Source organism: Musca autumnalis, unplaced genomic scaffold (genome assembly GCF_047663935.1).
Source record: "Musca autumnalis isolate F117 unplaced genomic scaffold, ASM4766393v1 scaffold_5, whole genome shotgun sequence".
Classification (NCBI taxonomy): Eukaryota; Metazoa; Arthropoda; class Insecta; order Diptera; family Muscidae; genus Musca; species Musca autumnalis.
This window is the reverse complement of record NW_027412088.1, coordinates 112,687,027-112,709,402: the sequence shown is the minus strand read 5'-3', so window position 1 is coordinate 112,709,402 and position 22,376 is coordinate 112,687,027. Positions and strand designations below refer to the sequence as shown.

Genomic DNA, 22,376 nt, shown 5'->3' with positions numbered 1-22,376 from the left:
AAATAATTTGTCAATAAATATATTCTTTCTCATGATGGAATCTCTCAAATAAAACGCTTGCCGTTTAATTTTGCCACCATTTATAATTTAAATGCAAGCGTTTTATTTGAGAGATTCCATCACGAGAATGAATATATTTATTGAGGCTAAGCGACAAATTATTTTTTAGTTTTAAGTGCATTTCTAAATAAAACACGGAAACTTAATTTTTTAAGTTATTTTTTATTTTTAACTTTTTAGTAAATACATTTTTTGACAACTGAGAACAAAATTATAGTCAATTTAGGCCGAAAATTTCGATAAAAACTTTAAAATGCCTGAAATCGTGTAGTATATAAGGGATATACCAAAACCTGGACCTATGTCCACAATTTTTGGTGGCGAAGTTTCAGTACCATTGGGAACCTTAAATGCCAAATTACAGCCTATTCGGGTTAAAAATGAAGATAAAATCCTTAAAACACTTGAAATCAGGTGGTACCGCTATATGGGAGCTGTGGGAAAAATGGGCCCCTATTGGATATGGTTTCATATTCATGTATTGTCATCCAAATCTGAAAAGTGTGCAAGGTTTCATTTCGATTGGTCAACTGCAACTGTGTCAAAAATGAGTTACCAGATTTGAACTAAACGGACACCAAAGCAAGTTAAATGAAACACTGTAAAAAATGAAATCTTCAAAATTTAAAAAAATTGAGAGGTACCGTTATATGGGGTCTATATCAAAACGTGGACCTATGTATGTACCTATGTCCATAACTTTTATCGGGAAAGTTTTTGTTAACTGGGAACGCCCGCGCCTCAAAATTCAGAAAATTTGATCAATAAGTATAGCCAAAATATTACAAATATCGAAAATATGGGGGATACACAAAAAAAGGTGGACCAACCTTCCAATTTTTTGCCAACAATAAGTACTTGTACCAAAATTCATCCACCTACTCCAACTCCTATTTATTGGCCACGGTTTATATGAATTCGCTACATAGTGTGGCGTACACAGATGACATCGAGATCGTAAGTCGATCAAAACGAGCCGTAAAATCCACCTTTGGAAAAATTGAATAAGATCCGGTCAAAGTGGTTCTGACAGTAAACGGCGATAGGATCATGTTTATGGTATCAATACGCAAGACATTCAGTAGACCAAATGTGAACGTCGAAAACTACAAAATTGAAGTAGTTAATGACCTTAAATAAAACAAACATCAGTTTCGAAATAAAGAGAAGAATAACATTGGCCAACAGATGCTGCTTTGGCCAAAACAGTTTAAAACAGCAAAACCACCTATCATCAAAAAAACACTCCACCGAACACTGATTCGATTGGCGAATCTTCTTGTAGAACATTTCATTCTTCTAACTCAATGCCTTTCATGTCCTTTTCGTCCTTTATTTCTTGAACCGTAGTGAAAGTACAACAAGATGAGATTAAACTTATATGTATAACGTTAAAAACCTTATAGAGTTGCCAATCAAATTAAATTAATTCGCTTCTGAAAACTTTGTTAGTTGCAGTTCTAGAACAAAAAAAACGTTTTCTTAAACCGTTTTTAAGGAAAAATATCAGTGCGCGCAAATATGGAGATCAAAGGCTGGGGGCGAACAATTCCTTTTGGCGATGAAAGCCGATGAAGATAAAATTACGAACCCGGAAGGACAGTTATGCGCGTACTGATATTTTTCTTAAAAAACGGTTTAAGAAAACGAACTGCAACTAACAAAGTTTTCAGAAACGAATTATTTTAATTTGATTGGCAACTCTATAAGCTTTTTAACGGTATACATATAAGTTTAATCGGTTACTTAAAACCGGTTCAAAAATCCGTTTTAATGTCGGAATATCCGGTTCAAAAATTGAGATAACCGGATCTATCCTCCAAGAAAATTTGTTAGTAACGTGTTCATCATTACAAGAGCTGTTTGTGGTAAATATTTCAGAAGCACCCCAGATGTCTACTTAAGCAATAACCAATTGTTATGTCTACATACCAATAAATGACCAATGACGAATATGCAGAAAAACAAAACATACAGATATTTGATGGAAATCGATTTCGAGCTCAAAACGAGTCAAAAACGACTGTAGGTGTGATGCATGTACATTTCCGACATCGAATTGTTTTCGATATCGGTTTCATATTCCATTTTGTTCTATGGAAAATTTGATCAAAAAGACGTGTGATGCAATTCGATAATAGTGTTACGGAATTAGATTTAACTAATCTCCGTGTAGACGTTGTTTTATTCCCCGATACGATTTGTACCAAATAAAACAGGGCTCGTTTTAGATTACGTTTCTACAATGCTTTATTTACTTTATTACACTTATTCGTAACCGACTTTAATTACTAAGCACAAAGCAAGTCTCTAGTTAGCACGCAGCTATTCTTTAACCGATCTGTCCAGTTCAACGCTTAAAACACAACTACCCAATGTTGCCATTCGTAACTCTATTTATACCCAAAATCTCCTTGGTCTAGAAATATCTAGAAATATGGCAACAACTCGAATCTGGGCAGCGAACACACAGACGCACATTCGCACTAAGCGAACATCCATACTCACATACATACAAGCACAGTAATGACGTAACTACAACAACAAACAACTACACGAAATACAAGAAGTAGGAACTAAACGATAATTACATTATTGTTGCAAAACAAAACAAACAAAAGAACATTAACACAAGGTAATGTAACGACTAGAATGATGAAGAGAGTTCTACATGGTAGTTGTTGTTGCTTAAATAAAGTAACTGCGTAATAAAAACTTTACGTTACAATTCAAATTTTTAAATTAACGGAAATTAAACTAAACTAACTTAAACCTATCAGTTACATTCGTAACAATAGTTTATTTTTCTCGTTTTGAAAACTGTCATATTTTTGTGGTCGATTTATAAACGATATAATGAATTTTGATATTTTTTTTAAAAAAAAGCTTGAAATTTAAACACGGATGTAGAATAGATAAATTTACATTTATTTGGCTTATATTTAGTATATGTACATATTTTGTTAAGAAAATATTTGATATTTCGATAAAAAAAAAACACGGATCAAAAAATCTACTTTGAACATGTTTCTTTCCTCTAGATTAGTGAAGACATCCGCTTAGTATGTTGTTTGCACTGTTTGTAAAGTTCTCCTCATGTAATTGGATAAGAATTTCCACACTAAACGCCCATATAGGCCAATTTAAACAAGAACACAAATTTATTTTATTTGTTATTACATTTTTTCAGCTTTTGCCATCGCCAAGACTAAAAAAGTGTTTTTATTTCTATTTTTCTTCATTCAACTGCAGATTAGGGATCACCAGTCCGTTTTTTGTTTGTGGGAATTTAATGAAATTGAAACAACGTGGAATTGAAATTCGATGCGGATCCCATCACATCTAAAAACAATTCACTCGTTTTGGGCAAATCGTTTTCATTGCAAATCGATTCGAACTGCATCACATATGTACCTGATAGTAGCTTTGTTCCTTTACTTTTTTAATGGTAAGGGTAGTAAAAGAGAAAAGTGTCAAAATTGCTCAAAATTGCTCTCTCATGAATATTTTCACCAGCAAAGTAAAGGAACGGAAAAATGGTAGATCTGGCAGCAATGTCAAAAAGAAACATAAAAAAATCAATTTTCTTTTATTTCACAGTTTTTAATTTAGTTTTGTCAGCGTTCGACGTCTTCTTCTGTTTTTCGTCCATTTTCTTTTTCATAGTGAAATAATCGTCAAACAAAAGTCGAAAAATCAGTTCTGCCATTTTTACCAGCAGAAATTTTGCTGGTAGCCTGTGGTAGAAGAGAAAGCCATTTTCGCACTCTCTCCACTCTCACTCTCTTAAAAATTGCTTCCAGTTTTGCCACTTTTCGCTTTGCAGGTTAAAAATGGTAATAAATGGTAACCTCAGGTAAGTAAAGGAACACAGCTAGTGATAGTTTATTTCTGAACCAAAACCGATTAATGGGTCGATTCCGTATTACGACGCGAGTCGTGTCGCGTTGCTAGTTGCAATTTTTTCATTGCGTATGGCAAAAGTCGCCCGACGACGTCAAATTCTGTCGCCATAAAGTTCATTTTCCGGCCACAACAAATTAGCTGTCGCCGTGCATTTTTACAAACGAAAAATTGAAACGTAAATAACATTTTCATTTATTTTAACTGAATTTATTTAATAATTGCTCTGTTCCAGAACCTGCAAGAATCTACTACTTTTACTACGATAGCATTTTTCCCTTTATGTTATCGGAAAAAATAGTAAAAATTAGTAGATTCTTGCAGTTCTGGAACAAACCAATTATATACGTTTTTTGGGTTTCAGCGGCTGGATTCTTGTTCTATGAAAATTTGAAATGAATAATATTTTCTTTATAATTTTTTTCATTTGACATTTATTTCCTTAATAAAATTTTTCATTTCACATTTTCATAGAAACAGAATTGATCACCAGTACTTATAATGGTAAAAACAAAAAATGGAAGCCCATCCAAACGTAGCTCGTGGAGTCAGACTTTATGGCGAAACTAAAGCCACTTTTGATGAGGTGTGGAAGGATGTTGCGGAGCAATTAAATAGTTGTGTGCGTAAACTAGATGAATGTCACAGAGTATGGACTTAAATCGAAACTAAAGAAAAAAATGTCTCAAAATAAGAACATTACAGCTACAGGGGGTGGACCATCACAAGAAATATCTTTGTCGTCGATGGAGAAAGCGGTAGCAGACTTACTGCAAATTAATATGGTTTCAAATCCTGCAGGTGCGATCTACGGAATTGAAGAGACATGGGATGATAATAACAGTGAAATTGGACAATCTGCTGAGGTAGAAAATGAAAAACCTCAAAATGAAGTAGAAATTGACAACGTACTTGCCAACAAAATGTTTAAACTAAAATATCCTTTTCTATTCAGATATAAACGGCGAACATCTTCCTTTGGTCTCATTATATGCACGTGTGCTCCGTCAATGCAATCGCCCGGGAAATTTGTTTTTGAATAAAAATAGTTTGTTATTTTGACGCTTTTCCTCTTCTGTTAATTTGGAAACAATCCAATTTTTACACAGTTTTTCCTCTATTAACTCCAGAACTTCGCTTAATACCTTTGACAATGTGGGTTGAGCCATCCCGAGGTTAAAGTCATTGCAATTGGATTTTTGAAAGCTCCCTTCTGCAAAAAATCTTAAAGCAGCACACACTTTATGGAGTGGCTGTATTGCTGTTGATCTGTGGGTTTTTTTAAAGTCATTTTTTAATGCCTCTACTATATAAATAACAGCGTCTTTTGGAAGCCGAAAAAAGGCTTTAAAACTAAAAAATTAACAATTATTTTGATGAATGTTGGAAACCAAACAAACTCACAATACTGGTGGCAATTCTAAAGGATTAGATTTATCTCTTAAGTGTCGTCTGATAGATGCTTCGTTAACTGTATCTTCTTCACTATCATCAAAAAATAGTTCCACTGAGCTTATCATTTTAGAAAACTATAATATTTGTGTACAACTTGTTCTGATATTTTTTTCTTATTTATACAAATCGAAACAAAAAACTCTCCGCAACATCACCGATAACTTTTTATCGACGATTTTTTTCTATCGCTTTACGTAGTACATTTTTTAAATTTTGTCGCACAGACGATAGACGACGCGACATGACTCGAGTCGCAATACAGAATCGAATGTCAAAAGGACAATGAAAACGGGACAAAATCGATTAGTTGTCAAAGAGAGCCGTACCTAAAATTTTCTGAGCAACATTTTTGTAGAATATTTGGATGCTAAAAAATCTCATCTTGTAGTACTTTCACTGGGAGGCATTGAGTTAGAAGAATGAAATGTTCTACAAAAAGATTTGCCAATCGATTTGAATGAAGACAGGTCACCCCAAAATGAAGCTACAACAACGCCAAACAGAGATATGGAGCTATTTTCCCAAGCATTATATGGAAAAAATTAAAAACTTCATCGCGCGATATCTCAGAAACTTGACCTATGGCGAAAATTTCCTTTTGGGTTCTTAGACAAGGACTTTCATATCAAAACCCCCACCGGGGGATAGCAATCTTGAAGATCGCTTCAAGAGGGGGGCTTAAGTTGGCAATTTTCTTCTTGACCAGGCAGTGCACTTCAAGTGCATACTCTGCACTTCAAGTGTACTGCCTGGGAAATAGAAGATTGCGTACGACCAAAGGTTATCGCAGGTTTCGATCTCCTACCTCAAAAGAGGGGATCTCTTCACCGGAGTGTCAAGCGACCTCGTGCCCATCGGTGTTCTACGGTTTGCAGTTAGGGTACCAACTGTATTTGAACGGAGCCTCGTGGATACCTGGGCACCTCCACGAGTAATTAGTGCCCTAGTCATGGTAAGGAGGGCTATGCCATGGCTGTCCTCAACTCCCCCAATAAACATTTTCTCTATGGATAATATTACAAATAAAACTAAAAACCCCAAAACAACAAAAAGAATTTCACCCTCGATATCGACCCTAGCTACGACAATGGACAACGCCGCACCAAGCGCGACTATGGAACGACCACAAAAATCCCTGGGCGGGGACGAGACCCTGACGACCTCGACAATGGACAAGATTAGTCAAAATATCCTCACGCAGAGCAGGGAATTGCTCGATCTCCTGGGGCAAAGAGAGACCCACAGATTGAGTCAGGAGAGTCCCGCCCCCTGGAACTGGGAAGACGAATCCCTTATGTCGGATGAAGAGATGGATGTTACAGTCATCCCATCCCGGACATCCCAGGGAGTGCTCTCTTCAGTCCAATGGGGGATCTCTAACCTCACCCTAGTGAGTCCAACTCCCCTGGGGGATAGTTCATCGGTCGGAACCGATAGACCTTCCTTCCCGAGGCAAGACGCCATGGAGGAAGAAGTCGTACTGGAGGAAGTGATACCCTCCACTATGGCCTCAACCAACATGGGCAGTAAGGCCAAGGAAAAGAAGGGCCGGCATGAATATAAAAGAGTTGCCAAATATTGCAACAAGTTTGTTGACAAAGCCCCAACTGAGGTTAGTCAAGACGAATTCCGATTAATCGGTGTGAGGCTTCGAATTGCGAGGAGACTTGAGCGTAAGTACCCTCACATGGAGAAGATCCCCATTCTGGTTGATCGGATTCCGACTCCTGTAACGACTGCACCCTCCAACCCAACGGCTGGTAAGAGTGCTAAACGGTGGGCGTTATGCTACGTTTATATTTACGAAATCCACTCGATTTCAACTGTCAAATCCATTGCTTAAACGTCAAATGAAATCCAATTGAATTCAGATGAGTTTTCATTTGACGTATACGCAAAGGAATTGACAGTTGAAATCGAGTGGATTTCGTAAATGTAAACAAAGCATTATTCTATATTCTCCGCACATAACGGGGAGAAGGTAAGAACATGTATAGTAGCTAAGAAAAGTTTAAACCTTATTCAACTCTACAATTACAGTGACGGAGATACGATTGTGGTGAGGCTAGAAGTAGGTTCTGGAAGAGCCTTGGTGCTACCCTCGGTCTACATGCCGTATGAAGCTCCTGACCCACCCGGCAGACTGTTGCGGGTGGGTGTGACGCTAATGCTCATCACTTTCTCTGGGGGAGCAGTGACACAAATGCAAGGGTTGAGTCCGTATTCGATTTTATTTTAACTAATAATCTTGCAGGTTGTGTGAAATTTCTGAACCTCGCACAACAGGGGAAATTGACACTCAGGTAGAAGGTCTCACAAAGGTTCTTAAAGATTGCTATGAGAAGACCTGCCCAATAACGTATCCTGGAAGGAGGTCTCAGCCAGTCTGGTGGAATAAGGATTTAGCCAATCTAAGGAAAACCAGTAGGCGGGCATACAACAAAGCTAGTAGGACCAAACTAGATACTGATTGGGATATCTATAGAGATACTTTCAATAAGTATAAGAGTGAGGTTAGGAAGGCCAAGAGGAATTCTTGGATAAGCTTTAGTGAGACTATAGAGGGAGTTAGCGCAGCGGTAAGATTCCTCAAAGTGATCTCAAAGGACCCGAAAACCATTGGGAGCATCAAGAGGAATGAGGGCTCCTGGACTAACTCAGCTCTGGAGACTCTACGCCTGTTAGCAAGCACACACTTTGCAAGGATGCTAGCTCGTGTCAATCTAGGAGAGATGCGAGCAGAACTTGTTGACGGTTTAACAAGTAATCATAGAATTTCATGGGCGATCAGCACTTTTCAGCCCTACAAGTCTCCCGGGCCTGACGGTATCATCCCAGCGATGCTTCAAAACGCACCGCATGTTTCGATATCAACGCTAAGGAGGATTTTTAGGGCATGCATTCTGCTATCGTACATACCGGCGCTATGGAAGGTGGTAACTGTGACATACATTCCCAAAGCTGGGAAACCAAGTCACACTCTGCCGAAAGACTATAGACCGATAAGTCTTTCCTCCTTTCTTCTAAAGACTTTAGAAAGGCTACTAGATTTGGAAATCAGATCTTATATAAATCATGACCTTGTAAGCAACACTCAACACGCTTACGTAAAAGGGATATCGACAGACACTGCGCTACACGAGGTTGTGGGTTGTATAGAGAAGAATATGAATGACTCAAGTTTCACCATAGCTGCTTTCTTAGACATAGAAGGCGCGTTTAATAACGTGAAACTTGAATCAATTCACTCTGCTCTAGAATCACTAGGTGTCCCCTCAATTCTAATAAATTGGATCGATAGAATGCTTGATAGTAGGCTAATCAATTCAAGCTTAGGAGAGAGTTCTATAAAGAAGTCGGTCACCAGAGGAACGCCACAGGGAGGAGTTTTATCACAGGATACTTACGGAGTTCGACAAGCTAAAAACGGCGTATGAAAATGACGTAGTCATTTTAATTAGCGCGAAATTCTTATCTACGCTGTCTGAACTTATGCAAGGTGCTCTAGTGAAGCACTCACTTGGTGTGAACCCGACGAAGACAGAGCTGGTACTTTTCACCAGGAAGAGAAAGATTGCTGCTTTCGTTCCACCAACTCTAGATGGTGTGCAATTAAGCCTCTCCACGGAAGCAAAGTATCTTGGTGTGGTCCTCGACCACAAGCTTTGTTGGAAGAGGAATACCAAGGAGCGAACAAAGAGAGGTTTAATTGCACTCAAACCACATGTAATACACTGGCTGTATAGGACTGTAGTTTGTCCTATCCTGACCTATGGTTGTCTTCTTTGGTGGCACGCACTCAGCAATAAATCAAACCTTTCTAAGCTAAGTAGTGTGCAACGTGCCGCGTCAATTCTTATTACTGGAGCTATTAAAAGCACACCACAGGCGGCGCTGAATGCTGTTTTATATATCCAACCTCTGGACATTTTGGTACAGTATCAGGCCTCATTGCTTGGCCATGCAAACGTTCTACAGCGGTTGTGTAGTCAGCTAGTGCTTGGAAACAGAGGGAGTGAGACCGATTACATTTTGACTTCACTATACCTGACGTTGTAATACCCGATAGGGATGAATGGGTTCAGTGCAGACCAATTCCGTATATTCTATCTATCTTCACTGATAGGCCGAAGATGAAAGATGGCACTGGTGCTGGTGTGTACTATGATGAACTGAACATTAGGTACTCGTTTAAACTTAATGACAACTGCAGTGTTTTCCAGGCAGAGGTCTTTGCAATATTGAAGGCCCTAGAGGCACTAATGGGAAGGACGGACTTAGCAAACAGGGCAATCACTATATATGTTGACAGCCAGGCAGCGCTAAAAGCAGTAGGGTCTTTCACTATAAAGTCTATGATCGTTCGGGATTGTAGGTCTATCTTGAAAACCTGTGGTATATCAGTAAGATTTTGTTGGGTACCTGGTCACTGGTGGTGTTGAGGGAAATGAGATTGTGGATGAACTGGCGAGGCGGGGATCACAATCAAGCAACATGCAAATGGAGGTTGGTGTGAAACTTCCGCTTTGTCATTTCATAGACAAACTCACCAGGTTCTACGTTAAGAAAGCCAAAAGAACTTGGCTGGGTGCTCCTGGATGTCGGGTTGCAAAGTCAATCTGGCCGGTAATCTCGTCGCGTAGAACTGTTTCTCTTCTCTCGTTGTGCAAGTCGGAGATCAGAGTTGCTGTTGGGATTATCACTGGTCACTGCAACATCAGATCTATGGCTTGCAAATGGGATAACAGCAGCAGTGACTACTGTAGGCTGTGTGAGGACGTGGAGGAGACGGAGACAATTGAACATCTCTGTCTGTGTCCCAGATTGAGTGCCAAAAGGCACATGCTTTTTGCGTTCATATTACGGCATCCCTGTCTTACTTCTCCTCTTCCGACCACACAGCCTTGCTAACATACTGCATACTCAAATGGCTATGGGGCGGGTTAACTTAAGTATATTGGTTAATCTACCTTCTAAATATCATCTGTTTTCCTCTCCTTCACGCTCTTATTACCTTTTCTACCTCTCCCCTGTCTCTTTACTTTCTCCTATCCAAAACTAATCTCCATCTCCTTAGCTTATTTGTCACTCCATCACCAGTATTAATCATCACCACAACGGATCTGCAACTACTTTCTTCACATACAACCATCACCTACACCGTCAACTACATACCAACTTTCAACACTACTCAAACCCAGGATGATCACAATGGACCACAAGGTCTCCGAGTGGAGTGGCTGCTACCTACAGCAGCTGCGCATCCTATAACCTAACCTTCATATCCAAAAGAAATTTTCCACCCCCAGGCTTTGAGTTCCATTTCGTGTCACAGTGTTATCGACAAACAAAAAAATCAAAAACAAAAAATTGTTAGGATTTGATATTTTTGATTTGTGCTGAGTTTGTACCCATTTGTGATGTAAAAATGTTTTCAACATTTCGTACCATTTTCAAAAAAAAATCGTTATTTTCGAATACTTGTGTTTGTGTTTTTGTGCTAATAGGTCTGTACGATAACTTCGCAAGTGAAAAGTACTTGCAAGTACTCAACAAGTTCTCAGTAACGTCTCTCCACCAATTTTACTCTCTCGAAGCTAAAAATTGTCAGATTGTTATCGAACAGCAATTTGCAAAAACTTGCAAGAAGTCAGGTGATTTGAAGAAGTTGGCGGAAAAAATTACAGTAGAACTTCGATAATTCGTACCTCGATAATTCGTAATCTTCGATAATTCGTAACAAACTGCCGGTCCCTTGAAAAAATCGCGATATTTTGTAAAAATTACACGCATTTTGGTCCCCTCGATAATTCGTAATTTTTCAGCTCAAAACATTTTCTAATTTCATAAAAATTTTATAATTTCGTTGTTAACAAAACATTAACATAATTTTATTACAAATGTTTACGCACCAAATGCACAGCATCAATAATTCTCGCGAAATTACACAATCACTAAACGATGTCAATGGCTTTTACCGTTAGTTTTTTTGATGATGTTTTGTCATGAATATCCCGATGTAGAAAAGGCTTTAGTTTTATGGTTTGGACAATGCCGAGAGTCTAATATGCCAGTTTCAGGTCCATTATTAATGGAAAAGGCCCAACTTTTCGCCAAAAAGTTAAATGTGAACAATTTTAAAGCAAGTAACGGCTAGATTGATAACGTAAAAAAACGAAACAACATCACGTATAAAAAATTAGTGGAGAAAGTGCTGCCGTCGACGAAAATGTTAGCTTATAATGGAAATAAAAACTTAAGGATCTCATAAAAGATTATGAGGCCAAGGACATTTTTAACACATATGAGACTGGACTATTTTATAAATGCTTACCAGATCGCACTTTTTGCTTCAAGAATGAAAAGTGTCATGGTGGAAAACATAGTAAAGAAAGAGTGACTTTACTATTTGCTGCAAACATGGATGGCATGGAAAAACTAAAGCCTCTATTGATTGGAAAGTCAGCAAAGCCCAGATGCTTAAAGAACATAAGAACTTTCCCAGTAGAATACCGGTACAATAAAAAAGCTTGAATGACAACTGAAATATTTAACGAATGGCTTTAAATGTTGGTTGTTATTAAAACCTCATATCACAGGCTTTTTTCATGTTTAATTTCATATATTTTAATTTTTAAATCAAGTGTACTTATTTAAGCTATATGAATAACTGTTTTTATTTTTTTTCTGAATTTTTATATAAGTTTTTCAATAAATGAAAAAACCTTGATAATTCGTATTATTTTATTTTAACCTCGTTAATTCGTAATCTCGATAAATCGTAATCCTCGATAATTCGTAAAAATTGTCTGGTCCCTTGAATTACGAATTATCGAAGTTCTACTGTATATAAATAAATAATAAAATAAAAAAGTAGTCACCACAATCTACAAAATAAGTTATTTTATTTACATTATAGTCTTCCATAATTTATTTAATAATTTTTCCCTTTTTTATACCCTCCACCATAGGATGGGGGTATATTAAGTTTGTCACTACGTTTGTAACTACTCGAAATAATCATTGTAGACCCCACAAAGTATATATATTCTTGATCAGCGTGCAATTCTACATCGATATAGCCATGTCCGTCCGTCTGTCCGTCTGTCCGTCTGTGGAAATCACTCTAGCGTCCGAACGGATTGACGTAGGTTAATGAAATTTTGGGAAAATATGTTATATTTATGTAGGACTTTTGGTATTGAAAGCGGGCTATGTAGGTCCACGCTTTCGTATAGCCCCCATACAAAATGACGCGTGACGCGTCGTCGTTTTAACGAATTTTTAAGATATTTGACCCATTTTACCACCGAATTGGTTGTAATTTGGTACTTTGTGTCTCCAGAGGCCAAAAAATATTCCTACCAAAGTTGGGTTATATAGGTCCACGTTTTGGTATAGGCCCCATATAAGGCCCCATATAAAGTACGCGTCATTTTAATATATTTTGAATGTATTAGACCCATTTGGCCACACAATTGGTTGTAATTTGGTATTTTGTGCCTTCAGAGGCCAGAAAACATTCCTACCAAAGTTGGGTTATATAGGTCCACGTTTTGGTATAGGCCCCACATAGGGCCCCTTATAAAGTACGCGTCATTTTAATATATTTTGAATGTATTAGGCCCATTTGACCAAAGAATCGGTTGTAACTTTGTAATTTGTGTTTCCAGAGGCTAAGAAACATTTCTACCATAAAATGTTTATATAGGTCCACGTGTTGATATAGCCCCCATAAGACAATATCTCCCGATTTTCGATATTTTGAACGTTTTAGACTCATTATCACACCGATATGGCTGAAATTTGGTATTTAGTCTTCTTTAGGCGTATAAAAGTTTCCCCCAGAAATTTGTAGGTATAAGTCCACGCCATCATATAGCCCCATAGAACTGTACCTTCCGAATTTCGGTATTTTGAAGGTTGTGGCCACATTAATCCACCGAAATGGCTGAAATTTGTGGTGGAGGGTATAAAAAGTTCGGTCCGACCGAACTTAACGCTTTTCTTACTTGTTATTTCTATTTATTTTAATAACCAAACGTTTGTTTATGTTTTTGCCAAGAAGTCCGCCACAAAACATTCGAATTTAAATCAGCTGATCAAACTTGCAAGCTCTTACAAGAAAAATTTTCCTTGCAAAAACTTGTTAACAAAACTCTCCAAAGCTCTCCAAAATTCTCTCACTATTGTCTCCAAATTCGCTCTCTTTTACTTTACAAGTTTGTTATCGAACAGCATTTTGTAAAAGTTTGTGCAAATTTGTACAAACTTTTGGGTTATCGTACAGACCTAATATGTGCCGTTTTAATTGTTTTCAATATATCTAACTTCTTAAACACACAACCAATTGTATGTAGTTCTGTATTCGATGTTCGATGAATTTGTATTGATACAACTTTTATAATTATTATTTTTGCAATTTCATTGTTTTCGGCCATAAGGCTTAAAATTTCATGTTATGAAATATATAAAAAATAACTGTTTTCAAGATATTGCAATTTCGAAAAATCTCTGTAATTTCTGAAAAAATGCAAATATCGAAATTATCTGTTTTTTTGCTGAGTTAGTTTATAATTACTATTTCCATCCAACCGTAATCTAGTAATAATAACGTCATTCATTGGAATCTACCAATCCATCTGTTATATTCTATTACCGTTTCATTGATTTGGGAGCCAAGATTTTTATCGGTGCACCTATACTTACGTTATTTTATTAAATGAAAAAGAGAAATATTACATTATACAATTAGTATGTAGATATTTATTTCGTATGAATTTATGTTTGTCCACAATAAAAGTTTATCTTTAATTTGTAGAGTTATCGTCGCATTTAATAAAACATACCTAATTAAACAATATATGTTTAATGTTTGTAATTACTTTTTATTATCTTAGAATAAAACTGTATCTCTTGTAATATTACCACCTCTCAAAGGGTTTAGCATTTCATAATCTTAAAGTAAAATATTTTAATTAAAATATGTAAACTAAAGATGACAGCTTAAAGCCCAGAGTATGAAATCATAAATAGACAGACAGAAAGAAATCGACAGGAAAAGAGCAAAGATATTGTTGTAAAAAATTGAGGAAAATTTTATAAATAATAATTAACACTACCCAAAAAGGGATAAGAAATGCAACCAAGGAAGGCTAAAAACCATTAGTGAATGTATATTTAAGCATCGAATAAAGAACATGCACAAAATTACTATGTATAATCGAAACTAATATTATTTATTGTTTGGACTTAATTGGGGAACGCAGAAATAATAACAAAGAAAATATTATAACAATTTTAAAAGAGGGACTGGACTAAAATAGGATTTTGGCGATAAAGAGATAATTCTAGGTCGAAAACATTCTGTTTTTTTTTATATAAATTCGCCATTATGCATAAATAGAATACGTTAGGTTTATTTATAAATCGTTAAAGCACTCCTACATACGGATGTCGTTTTGTTAAGATACATACAAAACGTTCTTTAATATTTTTAATAATTTATTCCTATCACGTTTTATTATTTTTACGCATGGTTTTTTTACTTCTTAAATAACTTTGCACGCATAATAGAGCAAAACTTTTCATTGTTTGCTACAAGAGAAGTTTTTACATAGAAATTGCACAATATCGTAATAAATTCCGCATGACAATGACCATTTGTTGTTACCATAGGTCCATAGGTGGCGTTTTAGTTATTGGTTTTCTAGTTAATTATTTCAATATATTCAAGAAATGAATACAAATTAACTATCATAACATAGGTAGCGAACGAAACGAGATTACTACTTATGCAATAATTAGTGTGGGAGTCTCAACGCAATTTCTATTTATACTGTATGAGTTTTATTGTAATCGATGTAATGATAAGAATACATGTTGACCACCTCTTTTTCACCTTTCTCTCACACGTAAATCAAAAAGCATAAATCGATCATATAATAAACATTAGAATAGTATCCCGACTTTATGTTGAATATTTTATGATGATTTATCATTAATATTTTAATTATAATTTCAACTTATTATCAATTATTTAATTACTATTTAACCTGAGTCCGTATGTGTTGCAAAAATTCATAGTATGATAAACTAGATTCACTTCTATCGTCAACTAATTTCTCAATTAGCTGGGGTTTGGCTGTACTAGTATCCCTGCAAAAAAAATTAAACGGTTAAGAAGAATAGTATAGATCAATCACGACTTTTTGATTACCTTATGATCTGTACAATGGGAGGATAGGGTTTTTCATCGTTTAATTTCATTATGAAACGTTTGAGTGTGTCGTTCTCTGTACTATTTACATTTGGCAGACCATAGTAATAATCTGGCAATTCAGCTGTCGATTTAATACCTTTAAAATTGTATAAAAATTGTTATATGTATTTGTGCAAATGCCACTTTAGTGTACATACCAAACACATTTTCCAAGATATTTACTGGTACATTAAGGCCAACATATATTATTATCAATGTACCGCAGTCCATTAAGAATATTGAGCGTGAGTCCAAGCTAAATTTAAATAAAGTAGATTAATTATCAGTTGTTATTAGTTACAACTAATTTCCATCTAACACTTACTGTTCAGCCGACAACTGTAAACGTTGAACTTCAGGCAGATCATCATCATCTTCATCAGCATCACCTGCGGCATTCGCGTTTGGATTTTGATTATGGTAGAACAATATATCGATGTTGTAAAATTCGGGATAGATGAATTTCATCAATTGATCCAATGGTAAAGTTTTCATACAGTCCATAGCAAATACACGATCATCTAGACGTGTGCTTGTACCAACGCGGAAAGCAGGCTATAAGTGCGTAGATTGTCAAATAATAGATTCCAGAAACTGATGTAATTACTTACGTGCTTCAATAAGGCCGAAATATACAAAGGCAACAGTGCCAAGCTTCGTGGAACAATTAGTTGGCCCGACTGACCAGAGGGCAAATTTTGTGCAATTTTAAATGCATTCAATATATCAACTGTAGCATTAATGAATGCCTCTCGGGCGTCGGCTATATTTGAAGTTACTGACCGGTCAACAGCCATTTTAGATAGTAAACCTATAATTGCTTCCGTATCGGCCGCATGCATTACTTCTGGCAATGAAGCGGTGACCGGCAGACACATTGTATGTACCCGAATTCGACGTTCCCCTTCGCTATTTGTGTAAAGCAACGCCGCTTGGAAGCAAATAGTTTTAACATCAGTCAAACTTTCCTCATATGAAATCTAAAAATATGACAATTTGTTGCCATCATCAATACAGATATGACATTTCTCAATCTAGAAATACATACCTGCATACCGTATCCAGCATCTGGATTAACATTAGGCAACGACAGCAAATCTGTAGAACGAACAAAGAAATTGCCATGGAATGTGTGTACCTGCAGACCCCTAGTACATCTTATACGCATAACAGCTTCAAATCCGATCTTGCGCACCAAATAACGCTTAAAGCAATGTTTCAACGAGTCCACCAAATGTGTTTTAGTCTTTTGATATAATGGGAAATGATGAACACAACCACCGCTATGTTTGCTAATGCCAGCTATTCAAATATACAAATACAACAAAAATGTTTAGATTTTGCAAAAAATTAAATCACTAACAACAATAAAAATGTCATTTGAAACATACAAATTGTAGCTATATCACTATATTGCTGATTTAAAAGGAAAAGATCACAAGCAATTTGATAGCCAGAACATTCCAATGCATAACGTTTATAGAAGTCTGTGGCTGGATTTAGATGAGCGACGTCCTTTGCCGAACGGTTGTTGGGATCTTCGCGAGGCTCTAATGCACCAGGCCCTTTATTAGGAAGGCACGTTTGGAAAACGGTTATGCGACCACCAGAAGCTTGCTGAAAAGTTATGTACTCATTAAATATATAACCACGAGAAAACAAAATTAATCATTTACCATTAATTTGAAAGCTACTTGTAAAGCAGCACCCAATGCTGATCCAGGATCATGTGTATCAGCAAAACGATTCGGCAACTGGCCAAGCAAGTCCTTTACAAGTTCTTTACATTCCTTTAAATTTACCAACAAATTATCCGGTCGTGGTAAAAATGGATCTAAATTAAAAATATATATTAGACCGTTGCCGGAACTTTAGGATAATTTATAAATATTTACCATCAATATCCAATAATGTCATTTCGTGCGGTTGATTATAGCCCTCTGCCATACTATAAAAGTGAACATTACTGTTGTATGCAATAAAACCAACTTGGGTGCGAGCATCGCCAGGCATATCATCCAAATGTTTCGATAACATTGCACACACATTTTCCAAATAACCACATTGTTGAGCAATAATGGAAACATCGAAAAGGAATAGATATATTGCTGGTTGTGGAGGTCGCAGCTACAAGCATATCACACAATTAGTTTGTAAATAATATCATCTAATATCATCATCATACCATATATTCAGAAGGTGCGATAAATTCTATTGTACTAGAACGAACTTCCGGGCGTCGAGTGACATCACCATACGTTTTTGTAGCGGGATCGAATTGAAAGTCTTCGGGTACTACAAAGAGAAAAACGATTATCCTTTCTGAATAGTATTTAGTTTACTCTGGTCATTCTTATTTGTTTTCCTTTGTCAGTTATCTATGCTCTATAGTAACATATAATAAATAGTGTTTTGGAAATAGGTACATGTTAACACATTGTGACATGAACATTCTTCTTTTAAAGTGTACTGCACATTTAGTCTCTTGCATCCTTGTTTTAGTTGACTGAACCATTCGGTTATTATGTAAACATTAAGCTCAAATTCCATTAACATTATGTATGTAAAATAAAAGAAAATGACATAAACAAACGAAATACTTGAAACTTACGCTCATTGACTCTGTAACACAGATTGCATTTCCACATTTTGCTGTCGACAAAATAAACAAACGGGTTGATATATGTACGGCATAAACGACAACGCACTATATTTGGACATTGAATTACGGGTAAACTCTACAACGAAAGATAGTAGCAGAGGAAGTCAGGGTAATGTCAGTTGATAACTGGAAATGTATTTATACTCACATTTATATCACGGAATGGATGAATTACAATTCCCAGCGGCAACCGAGATTTCTGCAATAATGAATTACTTTCAGGAATCTTCGCTAAAGTACAACGCATAATACTGAAAAATATAATATGGTAATCGTAATAAAATTCACCCATGACATTCGAATTATATAACGTACTTTGGATTACAATTGATGGATTCGTGGAATTGATTATGCAAAACTATTTTCGGTGGTACTAATGTAGCAGGGGACAAAATGTGTCGATTTTGCATTAAATCAATTGTATCTTGGCCCCACAGTCGATTGAAACCCTGATGAACTACGCTACCTGCGGGGTAGTGAGGGTTTTGTTGCTGCTGTTGTTGTTGCTGATACGTCTGGTTCTGATTTTGATATTGTAATGGTCCACTATTGGGCTGTCCATTAAACATTCCAGGAGGCTGTGAAGGTCCCGACATTTGTTGCTGAGAATAGTTATATGCAGCGGAATACGCTTGCTGCGGCTGCTGGAATTGCTGTGACTGCTGTTGCATCATGGGAGGCAGTTGTTGATTTGAAGGATACAAAGGTTTCCTTTGTCCCGTCGGTAGTTGTGATGTATTGGATTGTAATTGCTGTGCTGCTTGTTGATTATTATTTAGCTGATTTTGAAGCACACTTCCGTTATTTCCTGGAAGCGGGGGCATAGATCCGCTGACTGGTGGAACGCCAGCATTGGCATTTGGATAATTGGCATTTTGTGATGGACTTTGTTGATACGTCATTGGAGTAGATGTAGGAGTGTTATACCCACTCACAGGAGGTCGATTGCCCAACAGTTGCTGTTGTGGCTGGGGAGGACGATTGTTTTGGTTGCCAGCGGTGTTCTGAATAGTGTTAGGCGAACTCGCAGATGCATTCTGCGTGTTTAAGGCAGAAGTTTTGAAGTTAGTCTGCAATTAAAGGAAAGAATGAACATATGCATTTTACTGTTGTTAATAACACTTCGACTTACAGCGAAATTATTCATTGCCGGTGTTGCTTGGGAAGTTGGTGCTAGCGTAGGGCCCACATTTTGTCCGGGTATTTGCATCGATTGAGATGAAGTTGATGTTGTGGGGGGTGGGGCTGTGCCGTTTACACGGTTAATATTTAGGCTTTGCATACTGCCACTTAATTGATTCATTGTCGACGACTGTACAGGCGGCGGCATACTTGCAGAGTTCGTAGATGATGGTGGAGCGTATTGATACTGTTGTTGGGTTAATTGAATGGAAGGGGAAGCTGTCCTTGAAGAATTAGCACTTGCTGTCATACTCCCATTGCCACCTCCATTAGGTATTGCACTCGGTCCTTGTGAGGGTCCATTCCTTACATTGGGTGGCCTCATATGAGGTGGTAAATTGCTGGCTATAGGCGGTTGACTTGCTGGCACCCTTTGAGGCCCGTTGACATTTGTTGCAGGAGGAAAGTTTCCCGGTGCAATAGAAGTCGGTGTCATAGAAGGTGGCATAAATTTACTCAAATTCGTGTTCAAGGTAGCTGTTGGTGGAGGCATACCAGAGAATTGCTGCTGTTTTTGTGGTAGCACTTGTGACATTTGTTGCTGCTGTTGAGGTTGCGGAATTTGAGTTGATCCTAAAGGTGGCATGCCGTTGACGGCATTATATTGTCCCATATTTGGTGGTGGTCCATAATTTGTATTGGCATATGACGACATTGCGATTTATTATTTATTAGAACATAGAAATTTGACAAGTACAAGTTTTGGGATCTGGAATAATAAAACTAATCGTTATTTTTGGTACATGCGAAAACTGTTGGGAGTAAATACAAATACAACAATTTATCTTATCATTACATTGTATTGTAGAACCGTGACCTTGCAAATTACAATAAAACTTTTGGAGATAGTGCTTTTCTTTCAGTTTTATCAGGAGAACATGGAAAGTACATTGTATGCCGATGTACACAAAAACAAAGAATGTGCTGCCTTATCAATAGGTGAACTAAGACGTGTGTTACCTACACGCTTGGCAAGTTTATATATCAAACCAAACGGAGAGTCAATGACTGACATTGGCAACCAAAATTGTTTGGAAAAGCGTCTTATCATAGAAAATGAGAAAATTTACAGAAAATACATTAAGATTTAAAATTAAGTACAATGATGTCGTTAATGTTAATGCATTGAAATATTATGATTTTAACAAAAATGTCGAATTACTTGTTCTTTTTTAACAAACAGGTTCTTTAATATTCCTAAGAACAAAACAAGAAACAAATTGGAACAATAAGGTATATAATGGGATAAAATGTAAAAACACATACATTTTTTACAAATTACTACATGCAATTCTTAACCACTGCGGATATTTTTGTTTTCATAGCATATACTTTTGAAGATATGGCCCTTTACAATCCTTTGGACAACTGTGTATGTAACGCATAGAGATTTAATTTCCCATAGCCGGTTTTCAGATTGTGTTTCCTTAATTTTCATAAGATAACTTTGATGAAGCACCATATAAAATATACAATCGCTTATTAATCGGAAGTAGCAACACGCTCTCTTTTCGGACAAAAGCGGAAACATAGAGCACGTTTGATATTGACCCAGATATAGCAAAGAAGACCCCACTCTGCAGCAGACAGTGCGACTAACTTATTGCATTAAAAAATAATAAAAAGAAAACTCTGAAACATGTTATACGGGTGTAATGAACTGTATTCCAACAAAGAATTCAACGACATATTCAATTTCAACCTAATACGAGAGCCAATTATAACAAGAAGAAACGTATGTGACGTATGTGTACACAACTCATTCACACGTATGCTTTCTTTCATTGAGGTCAGGGCACAGAAAACACCCGATGATCACTCCTCTCATTAGGCCTATTTATTTGAGATCATAAAAATGGTATTGACGCCTGTAAAACAAGAAAATATACTCACAGTTCCCTTTGCAAAGGAAGAAAGATGACGTCGTATAATTGTGATTTTTAATTGAAATTTGACATTTGTTTTTGGCACGAATCCGTAGTGCCTTGTATTAAAAACGCAAATTCACGGGGTGGTACATATACACACACACTCACATCACTTCACTACACACCAGCAAAGCACGGCAAAGAATTACGATAATTGGAATGTGCATCCATCAAAGAAGTTCAAAGCAAATAAGAAAAAATACTTCGAGTTCTCGCTTAAGCACAACTGAAAACAATTCACTTAAAAAACTTTCTCCTTACACTTATTTACCTTGAAAACACTTTAGCCTAGTTTTTGTAATCCTTGTAATTTTATTGTAAATTGTCCAAGTCAAAGTTCGAGAAAAACTTCGGGTGCTTTGTCTATCGTTCTCCTCCCTTTTACGACCAGATAATATTTTTGTTTTCACGAATCTCTATATTCACAATCACCATATGCATTTGTTTTTTGCACAAATTAATCACTGTCTTTTACAATTTAATTTGTTTAATTAGACTAATTCCTTTCCTTGAAAAAAATAATTTTTCATTTAGCAAAAATAGACAACTCAGCTCATTGGTGAGTATTGCCAGACAACCAATTGACAGCTCACAATTGTCAACGATGCCAACCATTTTATGGTTGGCAATGTTCGCTCTTCTTATTTTTCCAGAGGTAGAGTAAAGTGAATTGATACCTTCACGTATAAATTAGGTCTATCTGTTGATTGTTGAAAAATCGTAAAAAAATTCAAAAATAGTAGATTTTTGCCGCAAAGTTAAGGCCGGGGTACATAAGCTGCCTCGCCTGCTTACTTTGCTTGCTTCTGATAAAAGAATAAAAAAGAAAAGAGCATCCTAGTTCGAAATTTGCTCGGCCTTCTTTTATTTTTATTATGCCAGAAATGAAGCAGGAAAGCAAGGCAACCAGGCGAGGCGGCTTATA

The 22,376-nt window shown here is 36.6% G+C and overlaps 1 protein-coding gene across 2 annotated transcripts; it reads right to left on the bottom strand.

The window, feature by feature from the left end:
- Window positions 1–14,156: 14,156 nt before the first annotated feature.
- On the bottom strand, window positions 14,157–22,085 carry Sec24AB (Protein transport protein Sec24AB). 2 transcript variants are annotated; one of them, XM_073992413.1, is made up of 15 exons: window positions 21,723–22,085; window positions 19,474–20,232; window positions 18,657–19,411; window positions 18,490–18,592; window positions 18,291–18,417; window positions 17,865–17,974; window positions 17,575–17,806; window positions 17,356–17,513; window positions 17,071–17,296; window positions 16,728–16,981; window positions 16,291–16,659; window positions 16,005–16,234; window positions 15,838–15,935; window positions 15,638–15,776; window positions 14,157–15,576 (listed from the first exon to the last, which is right to left on the bottom strand). In XM_073992413.1, exons 2-15 carry the CDS (start codon window positions 20,176–20,178, stop codon window positions 15,465–15,467), a joined length of 3,618 nt encoding a protein of 1,205 aa, XP_073848514.1. In that variant the 5' UTR covers window positions 20,179–20,232; window positions 21,723–22,085; the 3' UTR covers window positions 14,157–15,464. The 2 variants fall into 2 exon arrangements, with proteins under 2 accessions (XP_073848514.1, XP_073848515.1); XM_073992414.1 differs by having other exon boundaries at window positions 21,417–22,064.
- Between the last annotated feature and the right edge of the window lie 291 nt (window positions 22,086–22,376).